Here is a 17,536-nt window from a genome sequence, read left to right on the forward strand (position 1 = left end):
AAGAAGGAAATGATAAATTTTTATAAAACTGTAAAATACCTTGTATATACTGAATAGAATAATTTATATAAAGAAGTAAAGTTTATATTTTGAAACTAATATCCTGGTTTTATTTCTATGAAAATAATATAGCTAGCTCATATGAAAGATGAAAAGTAACTCAGAAAATTCTTTTAACATTTTACATTATATTCAATGTTTGTATGTATATAAAAGTTTTTTATTTCATAAATAATAATGAACATCAATTGTCACAAGGAAACATGACTGTGTAAATTGGTTTAAAATCTCTACTCTTTTCGTTGATTATATTGAAAAATTTGGTCATTGGTGTTCTAGATGAAACTCTTGTGCATGTAGATAGATTAAAATTACATTACGAACGAATTTCATTAATGTACAACATAAGTATTTTGATTAAGACATTACAAAAGATATTGTCATACAGAATTTAACACTGACAATAAAATAATTGCTATGTAATGATATTACTTTAGTATACATAGAAAAATAGTTCACAAAACATTGGCTTTTAAGCGTGCTTGGAAATATTCTCCATCTCCTTTAGTTGCTTGTTTGTTAATCTCTCTATGACGTTCTCTGCTTACTATTTCTTCTAAGACTTCACCATCACCTTTAATCAACCTATAAAAATGTTTAATTAATCATACATTGTATTTATTAACTTATGTTAACTGTGTTTCTCATAAAAGCTACCTGTATCTTCCAGTTTCTTCATCATAAACTTTACGTATTACACTCTGTTTCTTTTCCCATTCCTCTTTTGTCATTGGTGCCATTGCTTTTGATTTCTCTGAAACTTCTTGAGATACATCTTTAGAATTATTTTCTTTGGGTTTTTCAGTATATCGTGACTTTTTCTTAGACAATGATTTCTTCAGCTTCTTCTTCAACTTTTTCTTCATTCGTTTCTTTTTTCTACGCTTCTTCATAGCTTTCTTCAATTTTTTAGCTTTCCTTTTTGCTTTTTTACGTTTTCTTTCATTTTCAGAGGTATCTGTGCTACTACTGCTGTAACTACTGGTACTACTGCTACTACTTGAACTAGTGCTACTGCTTTCGCTACTAGTGCTGCTAACACTTGAGGAACTTGAGGAGGATGAAGATCTCTTCCTTTTTGACTTTTTACTAGTAGAATCAGTCTTTTCTTGGCTATCATCTCCCTTCCTTTTCTCTTTGCTCTTTGAAGAAGCATCTTCTGTATCCCCTTTCTTTGATACCATTTTATCAGAGCTAGAATGTTTTGAATGTCTTTCTTTTGAACTTTCTCGTGAATGCTCACTACAGTCTTTCACGTTTCTTTGATCATGGTCATAATTGCTTCTACTTCTAGACCTATCGTAAGGTGGTCTTCGACTGTTATGATTTGAAAATCTATGACCTCTTCTATCATTATTGTACCTATTATACTGTGAATTATTGTGCATTCTATTTCTATCATAAAATGTAGAATGTTTGTAGGGTCTGTAATTGAAGTTACGCTTCCTATTGTCCATGAATCCACTCCTTCCTTTGTAATGTCCTCTCATATCTCTCATATTCATTCTGTATGATCTAACTCCATTCTCGTGCCTCTTATCCCACTTGTCGTTGCGTTTGTCTTTGTCATTTGAATGTTTCCCTTCATGACTGGAGGCACTGGAAGAACTTGAACTGCTGGAGCTACTTCTGTGCTTTGATTTCTTTCTTTTATCTTTACTACACGTGTTGCGTCTTTTTTTCTTAGTATCAGAATCATCACTTTGAGACGATACCGACTGTCTCCTTTCCCTCTCTTCTTTCGATTTAGCATACTGCTCTGATCGCGAATCACTTTTCTCTCTAGTACTCATCGTAATTACTAACTTTGTAGATTACTTAAAATCTAGACTTAAATGTTGCGTCTTTATCGTCCATTCACCGTTTAATTACATCGATGATTAACCTTACGTATCATAACCAAAGGTTTTTCACGACGAAATAACTCCATACGGTACGATAGATAAGAGACAAGTATAACTGGATGCATTAACGACAATGCAGTAATGCAAAAAAATTCTCAATTATTTGTACACTATCAACAATCCATTACATCTTGCTGGCATACAACTAACCTCGATGTAACAAATTACAAGTGCCTGCATCGATCTCCATTTCAAAAATTTGTTGAAAGTTAAGGCAACTTTCCATGATAAAGTGTCGCGCAAGAGAAAACAGAGGTTTTCATTAGAATTCTTCCAGCTGTTGATTGAAATATTGGCAAACATTTTGCGTTGAAAATATTAATAAAAACTGTATAATAATTACGCAAGAAATCGTCATGTTCTCTTCCAATATTTTTTTTTTTCTAAAAATATTAAATTAGCACGCCTGATCGTTACAAAACGATTAATTAGAAGAAGAATTTGTTCATTATTATTGTTACTTCTTCCTGACTTACAATAATACACATATGTATACGATACACCTCTCTTTATTACATAATAATTGTAATTATTCAATTGTTTTGTCATTTCTGCTAAAATTCATGTCAAAATTTTTGTAAATATCATTTTTCTACTAATGTAAAATTTTGTTTAATTTTGTTCTTTTTCCAAATTTATTAGTAACATTTTTACACATCATATGTCTCAAACAACAGGAAAAATGCGGCTAGGCGATCGATGTTCTTGTAAAGATAAAGTAAGTTAATAACCTGTTGTTACTATTTCTTCTATAATTGAAAAGCTTATATAAAAAAAGGTAAAAAATAAAACTTATACCAGTTTGTATAGACAACATTTTTATCCATACCATGGAAATTAGAAAATGTTCTTACTAATTATCTTTCCTATCCTTAAAGTTATGTATTTATTCTTAGGTCTTTCGGCAACAGTATTGTGCTAATTCTTTTAATGTTAAAATTTTAAAAACTATATACTATGAAAAATAGTTTTATGTCCCGTTTATAGATCGCATTCCTTAATCGTAAACTACAATAAGTCCACATAGTACTCAAAAAAATGAGAGAAACCGCTACTGATAATGAAATTGTAAATACAGTAGATGTCGAGAAAAGCAAAAAAGTTATATGTAAAAAATACATTTGGTTATTTAAATTACTGATAAAGAGACATTCTATATCACTAGTCTAACCAATGGTATTGGTCTTATATGACTCTGATGTCTGCAATTGGTTGAATTGGTGTTACAGCTGTGGCGGAAGCGTAGAATGTTATTCAAACGCTTTTTGAATAGAAACTACAGCATAATAATAGATATCGCATGCTACTATAACAAACATTATCAATTGTACACACTCAGAAACATGTGAGATCAATCGAAGGATCCATTTAATCAATTTTTTCGGTTAGATATATCTAATAGCAGTACACAGTACTTTTCGATCAATTCAACCTTCTTGCTTATTTATTTCTTCCACCTAATAAATATTTTCTATTTTAATTCAGCGGTGGTATATAAAAGATTGTGTCTTATTTAATTATTCATTGTTAAAAAGGAGATAATGATTAAAAACATAACTTTTATTATAGTGCACTATTTCATATCATCTTTGCACTCTGTTACTCTGATATTATTTAATTATAGTAGATACTCGATAACGAGAATCGTAATGTTTGTAAGGATTCATATTCACAAATGTTTGCTTTCGGAATTATAAGATTTAAATGTAAAGTAATACAGAGAAATAACAAAAATTGTTCTGATGATAATGTTTAGTTAGCGACCTCGGTGACAAAATACACAGACTTGGATCCCGCCCTTTGTCAAGAGTTGAAAAAGATAGTGAGCACCCTCCTGACACCTGGAAAAGGGTTGCTAGCCTGCGACGAGTCCCCATCATCTTTAGCAGACCGGTTCGAGGAGCTTGGCATCGAAAATAATGAAACGAGTCGACGTGACTACCGAGAAATGTTATTCAGTGCTGATCAGGTGATTCTGTTGTGATTTTCAATGTTAGCGTTTTTAAGAATTAAAAAAGGAGTGATACAAAACGGGTCCGTAAATATCAACGAATTGAGACTCTAACGAAAGATAAGAGTTTCTCGACAGAAACGCTTCAAAATGCCATCGCTTTTCGCGTACGATACATTACAATAGGGATCTGATCACGCATCTTTGCACTTTCTTATCGCAGTCTCAATTAACACAATACATAAGCGGTGTTATATTACATCACGAGACGCTTTATCAAAAAACATCAGACGGCGTTGATTTGCCAGAATTGCTGCGCCAAAGAAATGTCATACCCGGCATTAAGGTCGACAAGGGCTTGGTCCAGCTGTTTGGCTCAAAGAATGAAAGCACCACGCAAGGTTTGGACGATTTGCAAGAAAGATGCATACAATACAAACGGGATGGTTGTCACTTCACCAAATGGAGATGCACATACACGATCTCAGAGACTACACCGAGTCGCATGGCCATGGTTACGAATGCGAACGTCCTTGCAAGGTTCGATACACAGAATCTTATCTAAATGCACAAATTACAGTACTTAAAAGGGTTCTTAGCTAACTTAAATTTGGAAAAAAGTTTTCTGTCCTTTAGAAATAAAGAAAGAAATTACGGAGTTGCGTCACATAGGTGACGAGTCCTAAGCGATCTCGATGAGTAATTTTAGCTATATCTGTATTACCTCCATTTTTCTGGGAGAATCTAAAGGATTGCGTCATATAATTGACAAGTGTCAAACGATTTTAAACGTCCCCAATGAGTAATTTTACGTATACCTAAATCTACGTTAATACTATTAATTCTTGTTAGATATGCCAGTATATGTCAGAGTGCCCGATTAGTACCCATCATAGAACCAGAAATATTAAATGTCGGTGACCACGGGATAAACAAAACATTAGAAGTTCACGAAGAGGTTCTATCGATTTTATTTCGAACTCTAAACGAGCACCGTGTCTATCTGGAAGGTGTGATTCTCAAGCCAGCGATGGTTTTATCTGGAGTTTCAAATAACGCTAATTGCACACCACAGGTATTCAATAAAAAATTGAAGTAGAATATTGTTGATCGTCAATCGCCTAAAAATTGATTCATAGATCGTCGCGGAGTACACATTATTAGCTATGCAAAGAACAGTGCCACCAGCAGTGCCTGGAATTGTATTTCTGAGCGGCGGATTGTCGGATCCAGAATCTGTCTCATACCTAAACGCTATAAATTGTTATGATGGGAAGAAACCTTGGATCATTACCTTTTGTTACGGGCGTGCTTTACAAGTACGATTAATTATCTTAAACCAAGTACTAAGAATTTTCTACTTTGACTATAACATCTTTTGCATGGTTACATGAAGAATGCAGCAATGCAAGCTTGGAAAGGACAACCAGAGAACGTGGCAGAAGCTCAAGCAATATTGTTAGAGAGAGCAAAACTCTGCTCACAAGCAGCTTTGGGAAAATTGCAAACCAATAACGGAATTTGTACAAAAAAAAACTCGCAGTAATTTGTGAATTTCTGCAAACAGTTCTTCGAATGATGTGCTTGCGACATCTGTTTGTCGTTGCGTCATGCACATTCTATTTACTTATTTCTAGACTTATATTCGACCAGTGAGCACAAAAACAAGATATTTGGCAAAAAGCGGATAACATCGAATACAAGCCCAATTTATTGATAAACTTTTTGTATGGCGATAAAAATATTTAAAAAAAGAACATGTTAGCTAAAGCTCATCATGAATGCGAGAGTACATCAACCTTAACAGTGAAAAGTTCCGTCAGTAATTTCGGCGAATGGCGTGCAAGGTGCCCTTGAGTGACCTCTAAGGCAGAGGTTCTCAATGGATCGCCTTCCTGAAGATAACAGAGTACGTGCTAGTAGTGTCGTATGTTCAGAAACTGGCTCATTTAATGGCTAATTCGATCCTCATCTCTATGGATCTCTACCAACCACGTTCTCTTATATCCCAGCCTTATATTCAGTTTGCTGGTCGTGATCATCAGCACACGTGCTCTTCAGTACCGTAACTAACGGTCACTTGAAAGATTTGAAAATATCATAATCTGCTTTTAACATTCTAGTATAAATTTGTAATGTAACGATAAGAAAATAAAGAAATATATTAATACATAATATTTGAATAAGTTTATGTCCTATTAGATTCCTGAATGAAAGTATCTAGAAACTTAAAGTGCATCATTAAACATATGACTTTAATAGCTGCAAACTCAAAAATCATTTTCACGCACTTTTTCTTACGTAAAAAAGAGGCAAAGAAAAAAATTTTCTTATATTGAATAACCATGGTGCTTAGTTTCGTACTTACGTATCTATTTACACTTCCCAATTCGAGCAAGATATCTCGAAATGGTTGAGAACCTTTGTACGTGGAGAGAGTGCGCTTGCGCCAAACCATTCTGGTTCAGACTTTGAAACCGACAAACACCCTAGATTTAACTCAGTCGCCTTCCAACCAGCGAACGGTACAAGGTGTTTTGAGACGCGTGTCAACCAGTAATTCATCGATATCATTAAGTAAGTACATTCATGCATGTTCTTGAATGACAGTTTGGTCAGAACCGGTGTGGAAACTGTCACGTGTCTCCATGAACCTTGCTGACTCTTTTATGTCAAGAAATCTATCGCAAATGTATTCATACAAGTTCGACCTACAGTCAGATTTGACCTTGACTGACATTTACTTGACACCCATTTTGTTTCTTGCGTCTCGAAATAGTGTACCTCCGAACTCCGAACTGATACTCGATCTTTTGCTTTAACAATTCTTTAATGTAAATATACAAGGAAGTGCCTACATTTCTTGCTTGACATATGTTAATAATATACATATATACATACTGGCCAAATTAACTTTACATGTATGTAGGGGTTATGTTTTATGGACTTTAAACGTTATACTTAATGTTATATGTAGTTAATGAAAATGAGCAATAGGTTATTCAATGATAGTTACGTTCATTACAGAATCAAGATACATAATAACAGTTAGTGTCTTTTAGTATCTATATTTAAGTTCTGACTATCAGACCAGTATTTTTTATTATTATTCAACTTTTTTATGAAACAGAGAAATAGGGAAGTAATATACAAACATTTGTAACAAATGATTGCGTTTCTATGAGTATTGGAAAACTCCACTTTGTCTAATAATAATTTTGTCACGTGACTCTGACACACGACTCTATAGAAGAATGTTACAAAATACGTGATGATTCTTTCTCGGTATTTAAAGGCAAAAATAATTCACAGATATACATTCATAAAAAACCTTTGATTTATATATCGGAATATTTTATTTAGAATCGTATTTACAACTTGACCGCTTATCAAAAGTCAGATTACTTTGTCTTCGGTTATTAGTACGATTTCTGATAACGTAAAAATTCCATGCAAATCAAAACATTCATATCTGTGCAGTTAGTTCACGATAACTTTTACAAATTTTTTGTAAAAATTCTTTCACCTAAGTGCAACAGATTTTGATTTGCTTGCACATATGTATAAAACCACTTACACAATTATAAAAAAACGTCGAAATAAATTCACATGGCGCAGTTTCATCTACTTCTTCAACACCTATTTTGACCACTCTTCAATGATGCTCCAATTTAAGCATTGCAACGAATATCATTATCGTTATTGCAATCAATCCTACTCTTAGATTAGCCTGAATTATATCGATTGTTTTGCAGGCATGGTTCAATCATGACGAAAACTTATGCAATCTAACATGAGGGCAACGATACAGAAATCTGCGTAACTAGGTTTATTTTGATAAATACAAAGTGCCATGTGTCGCGAAACACGTAGTGATACATGTGCACAATGCATTTGTGTGTGTGAATTTATATTTATGCACAGGAACACAACCGGAAGCAGACACGTTGACTTTTCCCAACGTTTCATCATGCATTCCTTCAGTTCATAATTACGAATAATGTTCTGGCGAATGACCAGTTTTGTTTCAACTAGTCCTATATACGGTTTTGGTGGCCTGCTCAGTTTCACTCGTAATAGAATGTAACCGGTTTGTTTGGGTTCGCTGCCACTATGTGTATTAATTTGCATATTAGTTTCATGTTAATCACAACGACTGCATTACATAATTTTATTTCTTCTTATGCAGTTTTCATATTTTTTTTAGAAACTTGTTCGAGTTCATGCTTGCTAAATATAGATTAGTTCGAGTTGTAGGTTAGTATTGGTCCAATGCCTTATAGGTTAGCTTTGGTCGTGGCGCGCGATATTCGAAAACTGGACGCTACACATATAGCACAATATTTACACAATTCTTACACAGCTTTTCGTATACATCAATTATTTATTTATAATGATAAGTTTAATCATATGTGATAATTACAAAACTGATAAGTAAAAGGAAAAGGAGATTGTAACAAGTATATTACTGGACAATAAAGTTTATTGTATACTTAAGGAGTTGCATTTACGATCACATCTTTTTTCGTATGTTATTTTTAATTTTCCAAAGAAATGTTCTGACGTTTCATCATCCACGTTGAGATTTTTTTTTCTTCTATCTTAATGCTTTTATCAGTAATGACTTATATTGTTGTTACAAAGCTCGTTGCAAATACTTTTGCGATTTTGTACCCCTACGGCATTTTGCTGCAGCATTTGAGCAACAAGGGCAACACCAATTTTCAATTGGAAAAACAAGAAAAAGCGTTCGTATGTTATTCCTTGTTTTCCTAAATGAAAATTGGTTTTGTCTGTGCTGCCCAAATGCTATGGCAAATTGACCGCAAAAAACCAACATTTTTACAATATTTTCCACGATGGAGATCATTTTCAAAATTCAAATGTAATTTTTTGTACATCAGGGGCACTATTAACACGTAATTCTAATATTATTTTTGTACAGAAATAACGTTACAATAATGCGATTCGAGACAATTAAGCATCACTTGTGAGCAACGTCACGTGGCATGTTAATAGCTTAATTTGTCATGAAAGGAAGAGATTTCACACTCTGATATCGTCATCCTCTAAAATTCTATGTTGTGTATTCCGACCTCAGTTTCACGATTTACGATTTTGTTAAATGTTCGTCAATTTCGTTCTCTTTCAAATCCTCAACAACTCACTAAGAATGCACCGTACTATACACTATCGAATAGCAAGTTCTACTCAGCCTTACCGGCAAATACGCTTCTGTGACGTTTACCTCTTCCGAATGTTTCATAGGTCAGAGTACACGAAGTGGTGCATGCGCGTTTACGAATCCGCTACCGATTAACCGCAGCAAAGTTATGCTGGCGTTATTGACCGCCAACCGACGTGTTATCAGTTGATGCGCAGATGACTTTTTCAGTCGTTCAGGATTAACGTATCATACGCAAGGTCTAAGAGCAAACTTATCATCTTTAGACGTTTATGATCCAAGTAAATTGCCTCCATTTTTTAAAAAGATACTTTATGTTCAATTATCGGAAAAGCTTTTTTACGTTTTCGCTTGTTTCTGTAGTCTGATAGTAACTCTGACACCTCTACTCTTCTATAGTTATGCGAACAAAGATTTTACAATATGCGTAAAGGTGGACTATGTCGCAAAGAATTAAATGGTGTGATTATTGTGGGAGTTGATTATAATCCCCTAGTGTGATCAAAATAATTATTATTCATGCAGAATATCAATGAAAGCAGCGGGTACCATCCTTGTCAAACAAATTGCTCTTAAGTAACGCATTTAACAATTGCCTTAGGCTCGGCTACTCATAATTCACTTATTAATGAATTAATGGAAAGCTTTAGGTTCATTACTATCAGCCTACTTTCTCTTTGCGTATCGACGTAAGCGTCAACGCGTCTCAATTTCTGCGCGTAGATCGCGTGTTCCTCAGGCAACGATCCTTTCTCAGGGGACTTACTACCACCCCAACATGAAGGGTGCGAGTGAGCAGAGGTCCGTGGCATCTTGCGTTGCTATCTCAGGTCACGGATTCAGAGTGCGCAGGGGGATAATACAGGCGTAGTCTCGAGAACGTCTGCGCGTGCTGCATTGCGGCTAGCCCACTCCCTTGGTCCGTGCAGTATGGGCGGCAAGTTGTGAGTTAGAGGAGGACAGGCTCGTACCAGGGGGTGGTGCCGGAAAGAGATAAAGGGAGACAGGGAAGTCGGAAGAGACTTATCGAGGGAGGGTAGAGAAGCAGAATGAGCGTGTGGGCGAGACAACGACCGCTGATGCAGTCTCGGAGATGGGAAAGAAGGAGAAGGAGATGGAGATTGGAACTAGTGAGAAAAAGATACGTGGAAGTGATGGGGGGAAGGGATGTAGACCGAGCAGGGGGTGGAAAGAGACAGAGTGCACCTACCCCCCTGTTTTGCAGTTACGACACTGCACTGCAGCCAGGTACCCCTGCCGCCTCTTGGGCCGAAACTGGCTGGATAAAGTCAGTCGCCGTCTCGCGTTCGGTCGAGACGCGCGTCCCCGACGCTATTTCTTCCTAGACAAGCTGTAAAGATGTAGTCGAAAGGGCAGTGGGTCCTCTCGGCTGGACCTAGCATAGCCGAGAACGTTGTGTTGCAACGATCGGTTTACTTTTGTCTTCGCTCTTTTATCTCTCTATCTCTCGTGTTGGTATTGTCGGTGATGTAAAGGTGTACAACTATTAACGTGTAACTAAATTGTTTCCTGGATTGATATCTAGCGGACTGATTAACACCAAACAACGTATTTATTGTTATTATTATTATTACCGTCATTATATTTATTATGGTTATATATGCGTGTGCTGTAACGCGGGTCGCGAAATCGCTACATTTGTTTACGGTCGTCGATGCATTGGAATCTTTATAACAAAGGTAAGATTCTTTCGTAAAGTCTACAAATCTATTCAAGATTCAGATTCATTCTAATTTTGTGTTATGTAATTGACTAATTGATATATCTTTGTATATCTCATACGAAGGAATCAATAATTTCTGGGGAAAAATCTTTCGATAAAAACTAATTTCTTCATTTTAGTTTTTTGGAAACTTCCTTTTTCCATGAGAAGATTTTTTTATAGACCTCTGATTTGTGATACGAAAGTTAATACCAAAGTACCCTATCAATAACGTACGCGCCATTATCATGATTACAATATTGTTCCTAATGTAGAAAGAGGGTATTAATTGCATAAATAATTATGCGATCGTTGAACTTTTTACTCGAAATAAAGTTGCTAGAAAAAGATAAGCTTAGCTCTGTTGGTGGTTGCGAACTGTTTTATCGATTTTAATTTTCCTACCCGACATTGGACCAACGTTCTTTTCTACTGTGAAACTTTTAAACTAGTTGATTGAAGAGAACCCTTTTTTACAAGGTAGGGCTGCGTTTCTATTTTAAAACAGGATTGACAAGTGTAGGGTCTTCTGAAGACTCGATTCCAGAGTATTGTCATTACTATAAATTCGCAATTCAGTATGAGCAATAAGTTCGTAGAGTATTCCTGAATCTATTAATTTATTTATGTCTGGTGATGTTATTAATTTTGATTTTATTAAAGATAACCGCGAATGGAAAAGAGGGCATAAGAATTAAGACTATGATAATCAAAAGACAGTTTTCAGAATTCTTATCACGTAGTTAACGTTGTAATGATATCGTCACTTCCTACTATATTCTCTCGCGTGAGGCAAGAAAATTGATCGCGCTAGGCTCCAATTACGCTTGTCGTTAATTGATATTATAATAATATGATAATTTGCAGGCTGTGTACACACGTGTGGGGGAACTTGTTTATATCTGTTACTGAATGAAGACTGTCACTATACTCTATTGATGTTATAACTTTTATCTGCATCATCTACTTTACGTTTTCTGCATTTTTCAACGTATTCGCAACATTAAGTGAATGAATAGATACCGCCATAAAACGGGACATAATTTTATATCTTTTTCTATTTTGCAAAAATTTTAAGTTTTCCAGATAGTAGAGATCGTTAATAAAAGTCACATATGAAACTGATAATATGTCTCAATTATTTATTTTATATGCATCAGTATGTCAGAAATGATATTTCGTTGTAAAAATTAGTGCCAAAAATATACGTAAAAATATAAGCAATTTTTTAAAAGAAGTATTGCATTCAATTTGTTATGAAGTGTCAGATAGCGGTTGTTCCTCCCTTTAATATAACAAGATATAGTACATCGATGTCCCTCGCATTATATTAGTTACGAATATAGTGTCCTATTAGCTCAATGTCAAAATGGGTGAAATGAATGAAGGCAAAGAAATGGGTCAAACTAATATTTTCTTTTTATGAAACATTGACGTTGATGGGGAGCTGCCTGTAAAATTCAATTACACTGCAGAAGCCGTATTAAACATTTGATATCGTGTGTATACACTGACGTTTCGAAGGACACTCGTTCTAAAAGATAATCAGAGCGTCAATGGGTTTTTACTGTCTTCTTAAAAAGTAACAGAATGTGACGTTTTCGAGCATGATATGTTTTCCTCTAAGCTCGTCATTGTCTACTCTTTTCATCCCCTTTCACTGTTGCCTTTGATAAAGAAAGAAGTTATAGTGAGAAAACGCTGCATTTTCTATTTACTGCTTTTAGGTGTATTAGTTCTTAGTTTATTTTCCAGAAAATGGTCGCAGAAAAGTACGATAAAGCCGAGCCTGAGCTCAAAAAAGAATTGAGCGAAATTGCGAAGCAGATTGTGGCACCTGGAAAAGGAATCCTTGCCGCGGATGAATCGACTGCAACTATCGGCAAACGTTTGAAGGACATTAACGTTGAAAATACTGAGGAGAACCGTAAAGCGTACAGACAACTTCTCTTTACAACAGCGAAGGTACATTTTGGTTTTTTAGCTCTAAATATTTAGGGTACGCAACGTCTAAAATTGATATTTCAAGCTTTATGAAAACAACAGTTAACAAAAGTTTATTCTTTCATTAACCGTTTTTCATTTTCTCTTGTAAAGGATGTCATCAGCCAGCACATCTCTGGTGTCATTCTCTTCCACGAGACTCTGTACCAGAAGGCTGACGATGGAACGCCATTTGTTGAACTGTTGAAGCAACGTAATATCCTTCCGGGTATTAAGGTCGACAAGGGTGTCGTGCATCTTTTTGGTACCAACGATGAATGTACGACCCAAGGTCTTGATGACCTCCAGGCTCGTTGCATTCAGTACAAGAAAGATGGTTGCCAATTCGCCAAGTGGAGGTGTGTCTTAAAAATCACGAAGGACACTCCCAGCAAGTTGGCAATTTTGGAGAATGCTAATGTCTTAGCTCGCTACGCTTCCATCTGCCAGAGCGCCAGGATTGTACCTATTGTCGAACCTGAGATTTTGCCCGATGGCGATCATGATCTTGCTCGTTGTCAACAAGTTACGGAAGAAGTTCTGTCTGCCGTCTACAAGGTATTTGTTTTTACTTATGCATTATTCTGGTTCTTCTTCTGTTATATGTAAATCGTTATGTATCTATTTTTGTAAATTCTACTTTGATCGATTTTTATTATTTTCTTCATCAACTTTTACTATAATTAACTAAATTTATATTACACTTCATAGGCACTGGCTGACCATCACGTCTATCTTGAAGGAACTCTTTTGAAACCAAACATGGTAACACCAGGCCAGAGTTGCCCTAAGAAAGCAACTCCTGAGGAGATCGCTGCAGCTACAGTGACTGCTTTGTTGCGCACTGTGCCACCTGCAGTGCCTGGTATCACCTTCCTCAGCGGTGGACAATCTGAAGAAGAGGCATCTGTGAACTTGGACGCCATCAACAAGTTCCCACTACCCAAACCTTGGGCACTCACTTTCAGCTATGGTCGTGCCCTTCAAGCTTCCGTTCTTCGCGCATGGGCAGGTAAAGCAGAACAAATTGCTGCTGGTCAAGAGGAACTCATCAAGAGGGCTAAGGTAATTCTAAACTTGAGATTTCATATTTCGGTTTCTCTTCTGTGTTTTATATATCTCTCTTCTTCTTCTAGTTTCTTTAGTGCTTGAGAATCTTTAATTTTCTTTTATTTATTTGCTACTTCAACTTTTCTATTGTTCTATACTAGTTTGCTTTGCCTTATTGTGATATTTTTGTGTAATTAATCATTTTCTTACTCTTATATATATTTCCTTTTTATTATATATGTTATCACTTTAAATCCTTACACAATTGAAAGCTCCACAAAAAAGGGGGAATGTTCAGCTTATTTTTCAATATAATGTCATAACTTCATATTTTCTCATATAACAGAATAAAGTTTTAATTCGTAATGTGATATAGACAGTGATTAAGAGTACCTACAAAAGTATACGAAAAGATGTTAAATTTGACATTCTCCCTTTTCACTGTGCACCCTTCAGTTGTAGATACGTATATGTTCTTTCTATTTTTTATGTAATTAACTTCTGTTTAAATCTCTGACTTTTTACTTCTATTTTTGGCTATTTTGTTTATATTCTGCCTGTTTTTCTTAACACTTATTCTTTTTGCATGTGTGTACACTGTATGATCATTTAGGCAAATAGCGCTGCTAGCCAAGGAAAATACGTTGCTGGCAGTATCTCTAGCGTAGCTGCTAATACTTCTCTCTACGTGAAAACTCATACCTACTAAGCTTTTACTTTCTTTTCTGTGAGACGTGTGTCCATAGTAAGTATCATAGATTCCTGTACATGCATATTTTCATTGTATTTTTATGCTGTATAGATATTAATAATCTGTTTTTCAATCTATACCATTACACGTTATCAGTATACATAGTCAATTTCACAAAAAATAATTTCTTTACAGGCCAACAGCGAGTCGGCACTTGGCAAATACGCAGGTGGCGTACAAGGAGCTGCAGGCAATGCGGCTCTTTTCGTCGCAAACCACGCGTATTAAATTGGTTATTAGAACATCATAACATAACAGAATTTACGTTAGACATTAGATCGTCTGCCGAGTATCACCAATGTCGATCATCTGGCACGGATCATTGCTACCAAGCGAGAAGACAAAGAACAAATGGAGAAGATTCGAAACGCAAGCCTTCAGCCTGTGTACAATTTTACTTTTTCACAAAATACGCGATTAAAATATCAGTTAAAATTGAACCTATCCAAATAATTGAAATTTGCGCGTGATTTTAAAGATGAATCTTAACAATTTTATCCTTGACAAAAGCTGAGAAATATGTTGTGTTCCGACACGAAACTAGTCTCTGAATCATGTAACATCAATAAATGATGGTATCGACCATGATATGTTCTTGGCGCAGTTTGTCGTTTCAGAATAATGGGCAAGATGTTAACGATCATTTTTTACCTGCTTTTACACCTTCCATTCTATCTCCCTGTGCCTAGAGATACTTCGATTTTTTTCTCACTCTCATACTCCTGTGTCCATGTTTTCGAGAACTACTAAACGCGACGGAGAGTCTTTAACACGTGCTCAATCGTAACGTCACTCGTTGCGAGTTTGTCCTGAAACGAAACAAACTTTTCTTCAAGAATATGTAAAAAGATCTTCGGCTTTTCGTAAAACGTGGTCGACTTTTATTAATTGGACAAAGTTGATGAAGATAAAACGCTTTACTTTGATCGTGAACAGCTTTCGCGACATTCGAATTGCATACGCGTTATTCTGTAATGCTACAATAAAAAGCAGATATATATCATATATGTATCTATACATATATGATGTATATGTATAGATTATATATATATATTGTCAATGTCGTTATGATATTCTATGTGTATAAAAAAAAGAAACAAAAAAATGGAAAAAAAAACGAAGTAAAACTATATTAAATGTTGTTTGTTAGCGAATGAATCGAATATTATGAAATCGTAATATTATGTCATCTACTTATACAATATGTGTATCTTACGTAGATATTTAAGTAAGATATTAAAAAGTATCTCGTACATCGATGTTATATCTACTATTTTCATTGCAATCTAGGTCACCAAATACACTGTGGAGGGTATCCAATGTGTTTTTCATTTTAACTTTACATATCCCATCGCTAGTAGAATTAAGTACTCTTTCATCAAATTTTTTATTAAATTATTTTTCATGACACTAATTTACTGTAAAAGAAAATAAGAACTTATAAAATTAATCACATAAGAGGTTACATAATTTGCAACTGTAGGTTATGAAATATTAACTGAAAAATAATTTGAGGGTGCCTTCACGAATTACAATCAAATAACAAATACCATGTTCATAAATGTAAAAGTAATGAATGTGCAGAATGAACTACCACGTAATACTTTTCTCGCAACACTAATACTATGCACCTCTGTTTTACAAAGCATAACCCTGCGGAAATGCGTTCGTGTCTTCCTGAAGGCTTCCGGAAATAGTTAATACTTTATTGAATTATTTAAATACGTATTTCATTTCTCATCACTATTGTAACTTTAATTGAAATATTCGAGGCAATAAGGCAATAAGGACATAAAGCATGTTGGATTTATATTACGAAAATCGAATTTAAAGGTTTTCATTAAATCCTGAAATCAGGTAAAAGTTTATTAAATTTATGGTCTATAACATATTTTTATATAATCTCTAATAAGGACATAAAGCATGTTGGATTTATATTACGAAAATCGAATTTAAAGGTTTTCATTAAATCCTGAAATCAGGTAAAAGTTTATTAAATTTATGGTCTATAAAATATTTTTATATAATCTCTGTGTATAGGCAGCATTTTGCTTATCTGCTATGCAAAATTGTGTATAGCATAAAGCATTGTTTGGTTAAAATAACGTAAATTTTTAAATTGGATAAACATGACTTTTAACCCTCGCCTAACCAATATCCGCTGATCGTTTTTGATTCAGCAGTAACCATAATTGTCCTAAACAGTCGGTTTGTCGAGGGTTAAGTGCAGTACCATTAATTTTCATTATTTTTTAAGTATTTTTATTAGGTGACTTAAATAGTTGGGATGTATTTCTGAATAGACATCTGGATTTTTGTTAAAATGTGATATATTTATATCACAATAATGATGTGATATATTTATATCACATTTTTATATGTGATAAAATTTGTATTAAAACGCTTCAATGCTTACCGCTTGTAGTGCTGCCCTCTTCCTTCATATCCAGTCGTTAACATTAGGACATAACAAGAAAGTATTAACAGAGCTCATGAGCTGCAAAACCGAAAAATAAAAAACGGATTGCTTTAGCCTATATTTCATTTGTGGTAGAAGTTTCTGTTTCTTACCGATTTGTTCTGAAATAAGACACAGGAATCTTATTGGTATAACTGTAGCATCAAGTTTGCGTAGATGTACGTATCCTCTCGCGCCATTATTACTAAGGCGGTGAGCATGCGCAAATATTCGAATTGCGCGCGGCGTCATTGCGCATCATTTTGTTACTGGTCGTATTGGAAATCGGAAGTCCTCCTGTTCCTTCTAATTTGTTACTCTTTGCAAAGGTACGTACTCGTAATTTGAACATAGTATCATGCATAGAATACAAAATTGAATCATTAATACTTGCTAGAAAAATTCATATTCATCATTGTTCAATTGTACGAGAATCTGATAACATATTCACATTTGAGTAAAACTTAATCA

General features: G+C 34.8%; 3 protein-coding genes across 5 annotated transcripts; 2 read left to right on the plus strand and 1 right to left on the minus strand.

Annotated features, from left to right (window-relative positions):
* Window positions 1–133: 133 nt before the first annotated feature.
* On the minus strand, window positions 134–2,173 carry LOC143184876 (uncharacterized). Its single transcript, XM_076387431.1, has 2 exons — window positions 718–2,173; window positions 134–645 (listed from the first exon to the last, which is right to left on the minus strand). The coding sequence occupies exons 1-2, from the start codon at window positions 1,851–1,853 to the stop codon at window positions 516–518; spliced, it is 1,266 nt and encodes a 421-aa protein (XP_076243546.1). The 5' UTR covers window positions 1,854–2,173; the 3' UTR covers window positions 134–515.
* A 473-nt stretch (window positions 2,174–2,646) lies between these two features.
* On the plus strand, window positions 2,647–5,461 carry LOC143185085 (fructose-bisphosphate aldolase). Its single transcript, XM_076387810.1, has 6 exons — window positions 2,647–2,686; window positions 3,725–3,933; window positions 4,139–4,455; window positions 4,768–4,990; window positions 5,055–5,234; window positions 5,312–5,461. Exons 1-6 carry the CDS (start codon window positions 2,647–2,649, stop codon window positions 5,459–5,461), a joined length of 1,119 nt encoding a protein of 372 aa, XP_076243925.1.
* Window positions 5,462–6,353: 892 nt separating this feature from the next.
* Window positions 6,354–15,922, plus strand: Ald1 (fructose-bisphosphate aldolase). 3 transcript variants are annotated; one of them, XM_076387966.1, is made up of 5 exons: window positions 6,354–6,492; window positions 12,579–12,788; window positions 12,921–13,364; window positions 13,518–13,871; window positions 14,743–15,922. In XM_076387966.1, exons 2-5 carry the CDS (start codon window positions 12,582–12,584, stop codon window positions 14,833–14,835), a joined length of 1,098 nt encoding a protein of 365 aa, XP_076244081.1. In that variant the 5' UTR covers window positions 6,354–6,492; window positions 12,579–12,581; the 3' UTR covers window positions 14,836–15,922. The 3 variants fall into 3 exon arrangements, with proteins under 3 accessions (XP_076244081.1, XP_076244082.1, XP_076244083.1); XM_076387967.1 differs by having other exon boundaries at window positions 6,385–6,492; window positions 12,567–12,788; XM_076387968.1 differs by lacking the exon at window positions 6,354–6,492 and adding an exon at window positions 10,422–10,800.
* Window positions 15,923–17,536: the final 1,614 nt, after the last annotated feature.

This window comes from Calliopsis andreniformis, chromosome 10 (assembly GCF_051401765.1).
Source record: "Calliopsis andreniformis isolate RMS-2024a chromosome 10, iyCalAndr_principal, whole genome shotgun sequence".
NCBI lineage: Eukaryota > Metazoa > Arthropoda > Insecta > Hymenoptera > Andrenidae > Calliopsis > Calliopsis andreniformis.

Bases quoted from the DNA above. Each gene is read 5' to 3' on its own strand.
- LOC143184876 (XM_076387431.1), bottom strand. From the start codon at position 1,853: ATGAGTACTAGAGAGAAAAGTGATTCGCGATCAGAGCAGTATGCTAAA. The intron at 646-717 runs GTAGCTTTTATG...ACATTTTTATAG, and splicing joins GAAGAAACTGGAAGATACAG to GTTGATTAAAGGTGATGGTG.
- LOC143185085 (XM_076387810.1), top strand. From the start codon at position 2,647: ATGCGGCTAGGCGATCGATGTTCTTGTAAAGATAAAGTAA. The intron at 4,456-4,767 runs GTTCGATACACA...AATTCTTGTTAG, and splicing joins AATGCGAACGTCCTTGCAAG to ATATGCCAGTATATGTCAGA. The intron at 5,235-5,311 runs GTACGATTAATT...GGTTACATGAAG, and splicing joins GTTACGGGCGTGCTTTACAA to AATGCAGCAATGCAAGCTTG.
- Ald1 (XM_076387966.1), top strand. From the start codon at position 12,582: ATGGTCGCAGAAAAGTACGATAAAGCCGAGCCTGAGCTCAAAAAAGAA. The intron at 12,789-12,920 runs GTACATTTTGGT...TCTCTTGTAAAG, and splicing joins TTCTCTTTACAACAGCGAAG to GATGTCATCAGCCAGCACAT. The intron at 13,365-13,517 runs GTATTTGTTTTT...TACACTTCATAG, and splicing joins TTCTGTCTGCCGTCTACAAG to GCACTGGCTGACCATCACGT.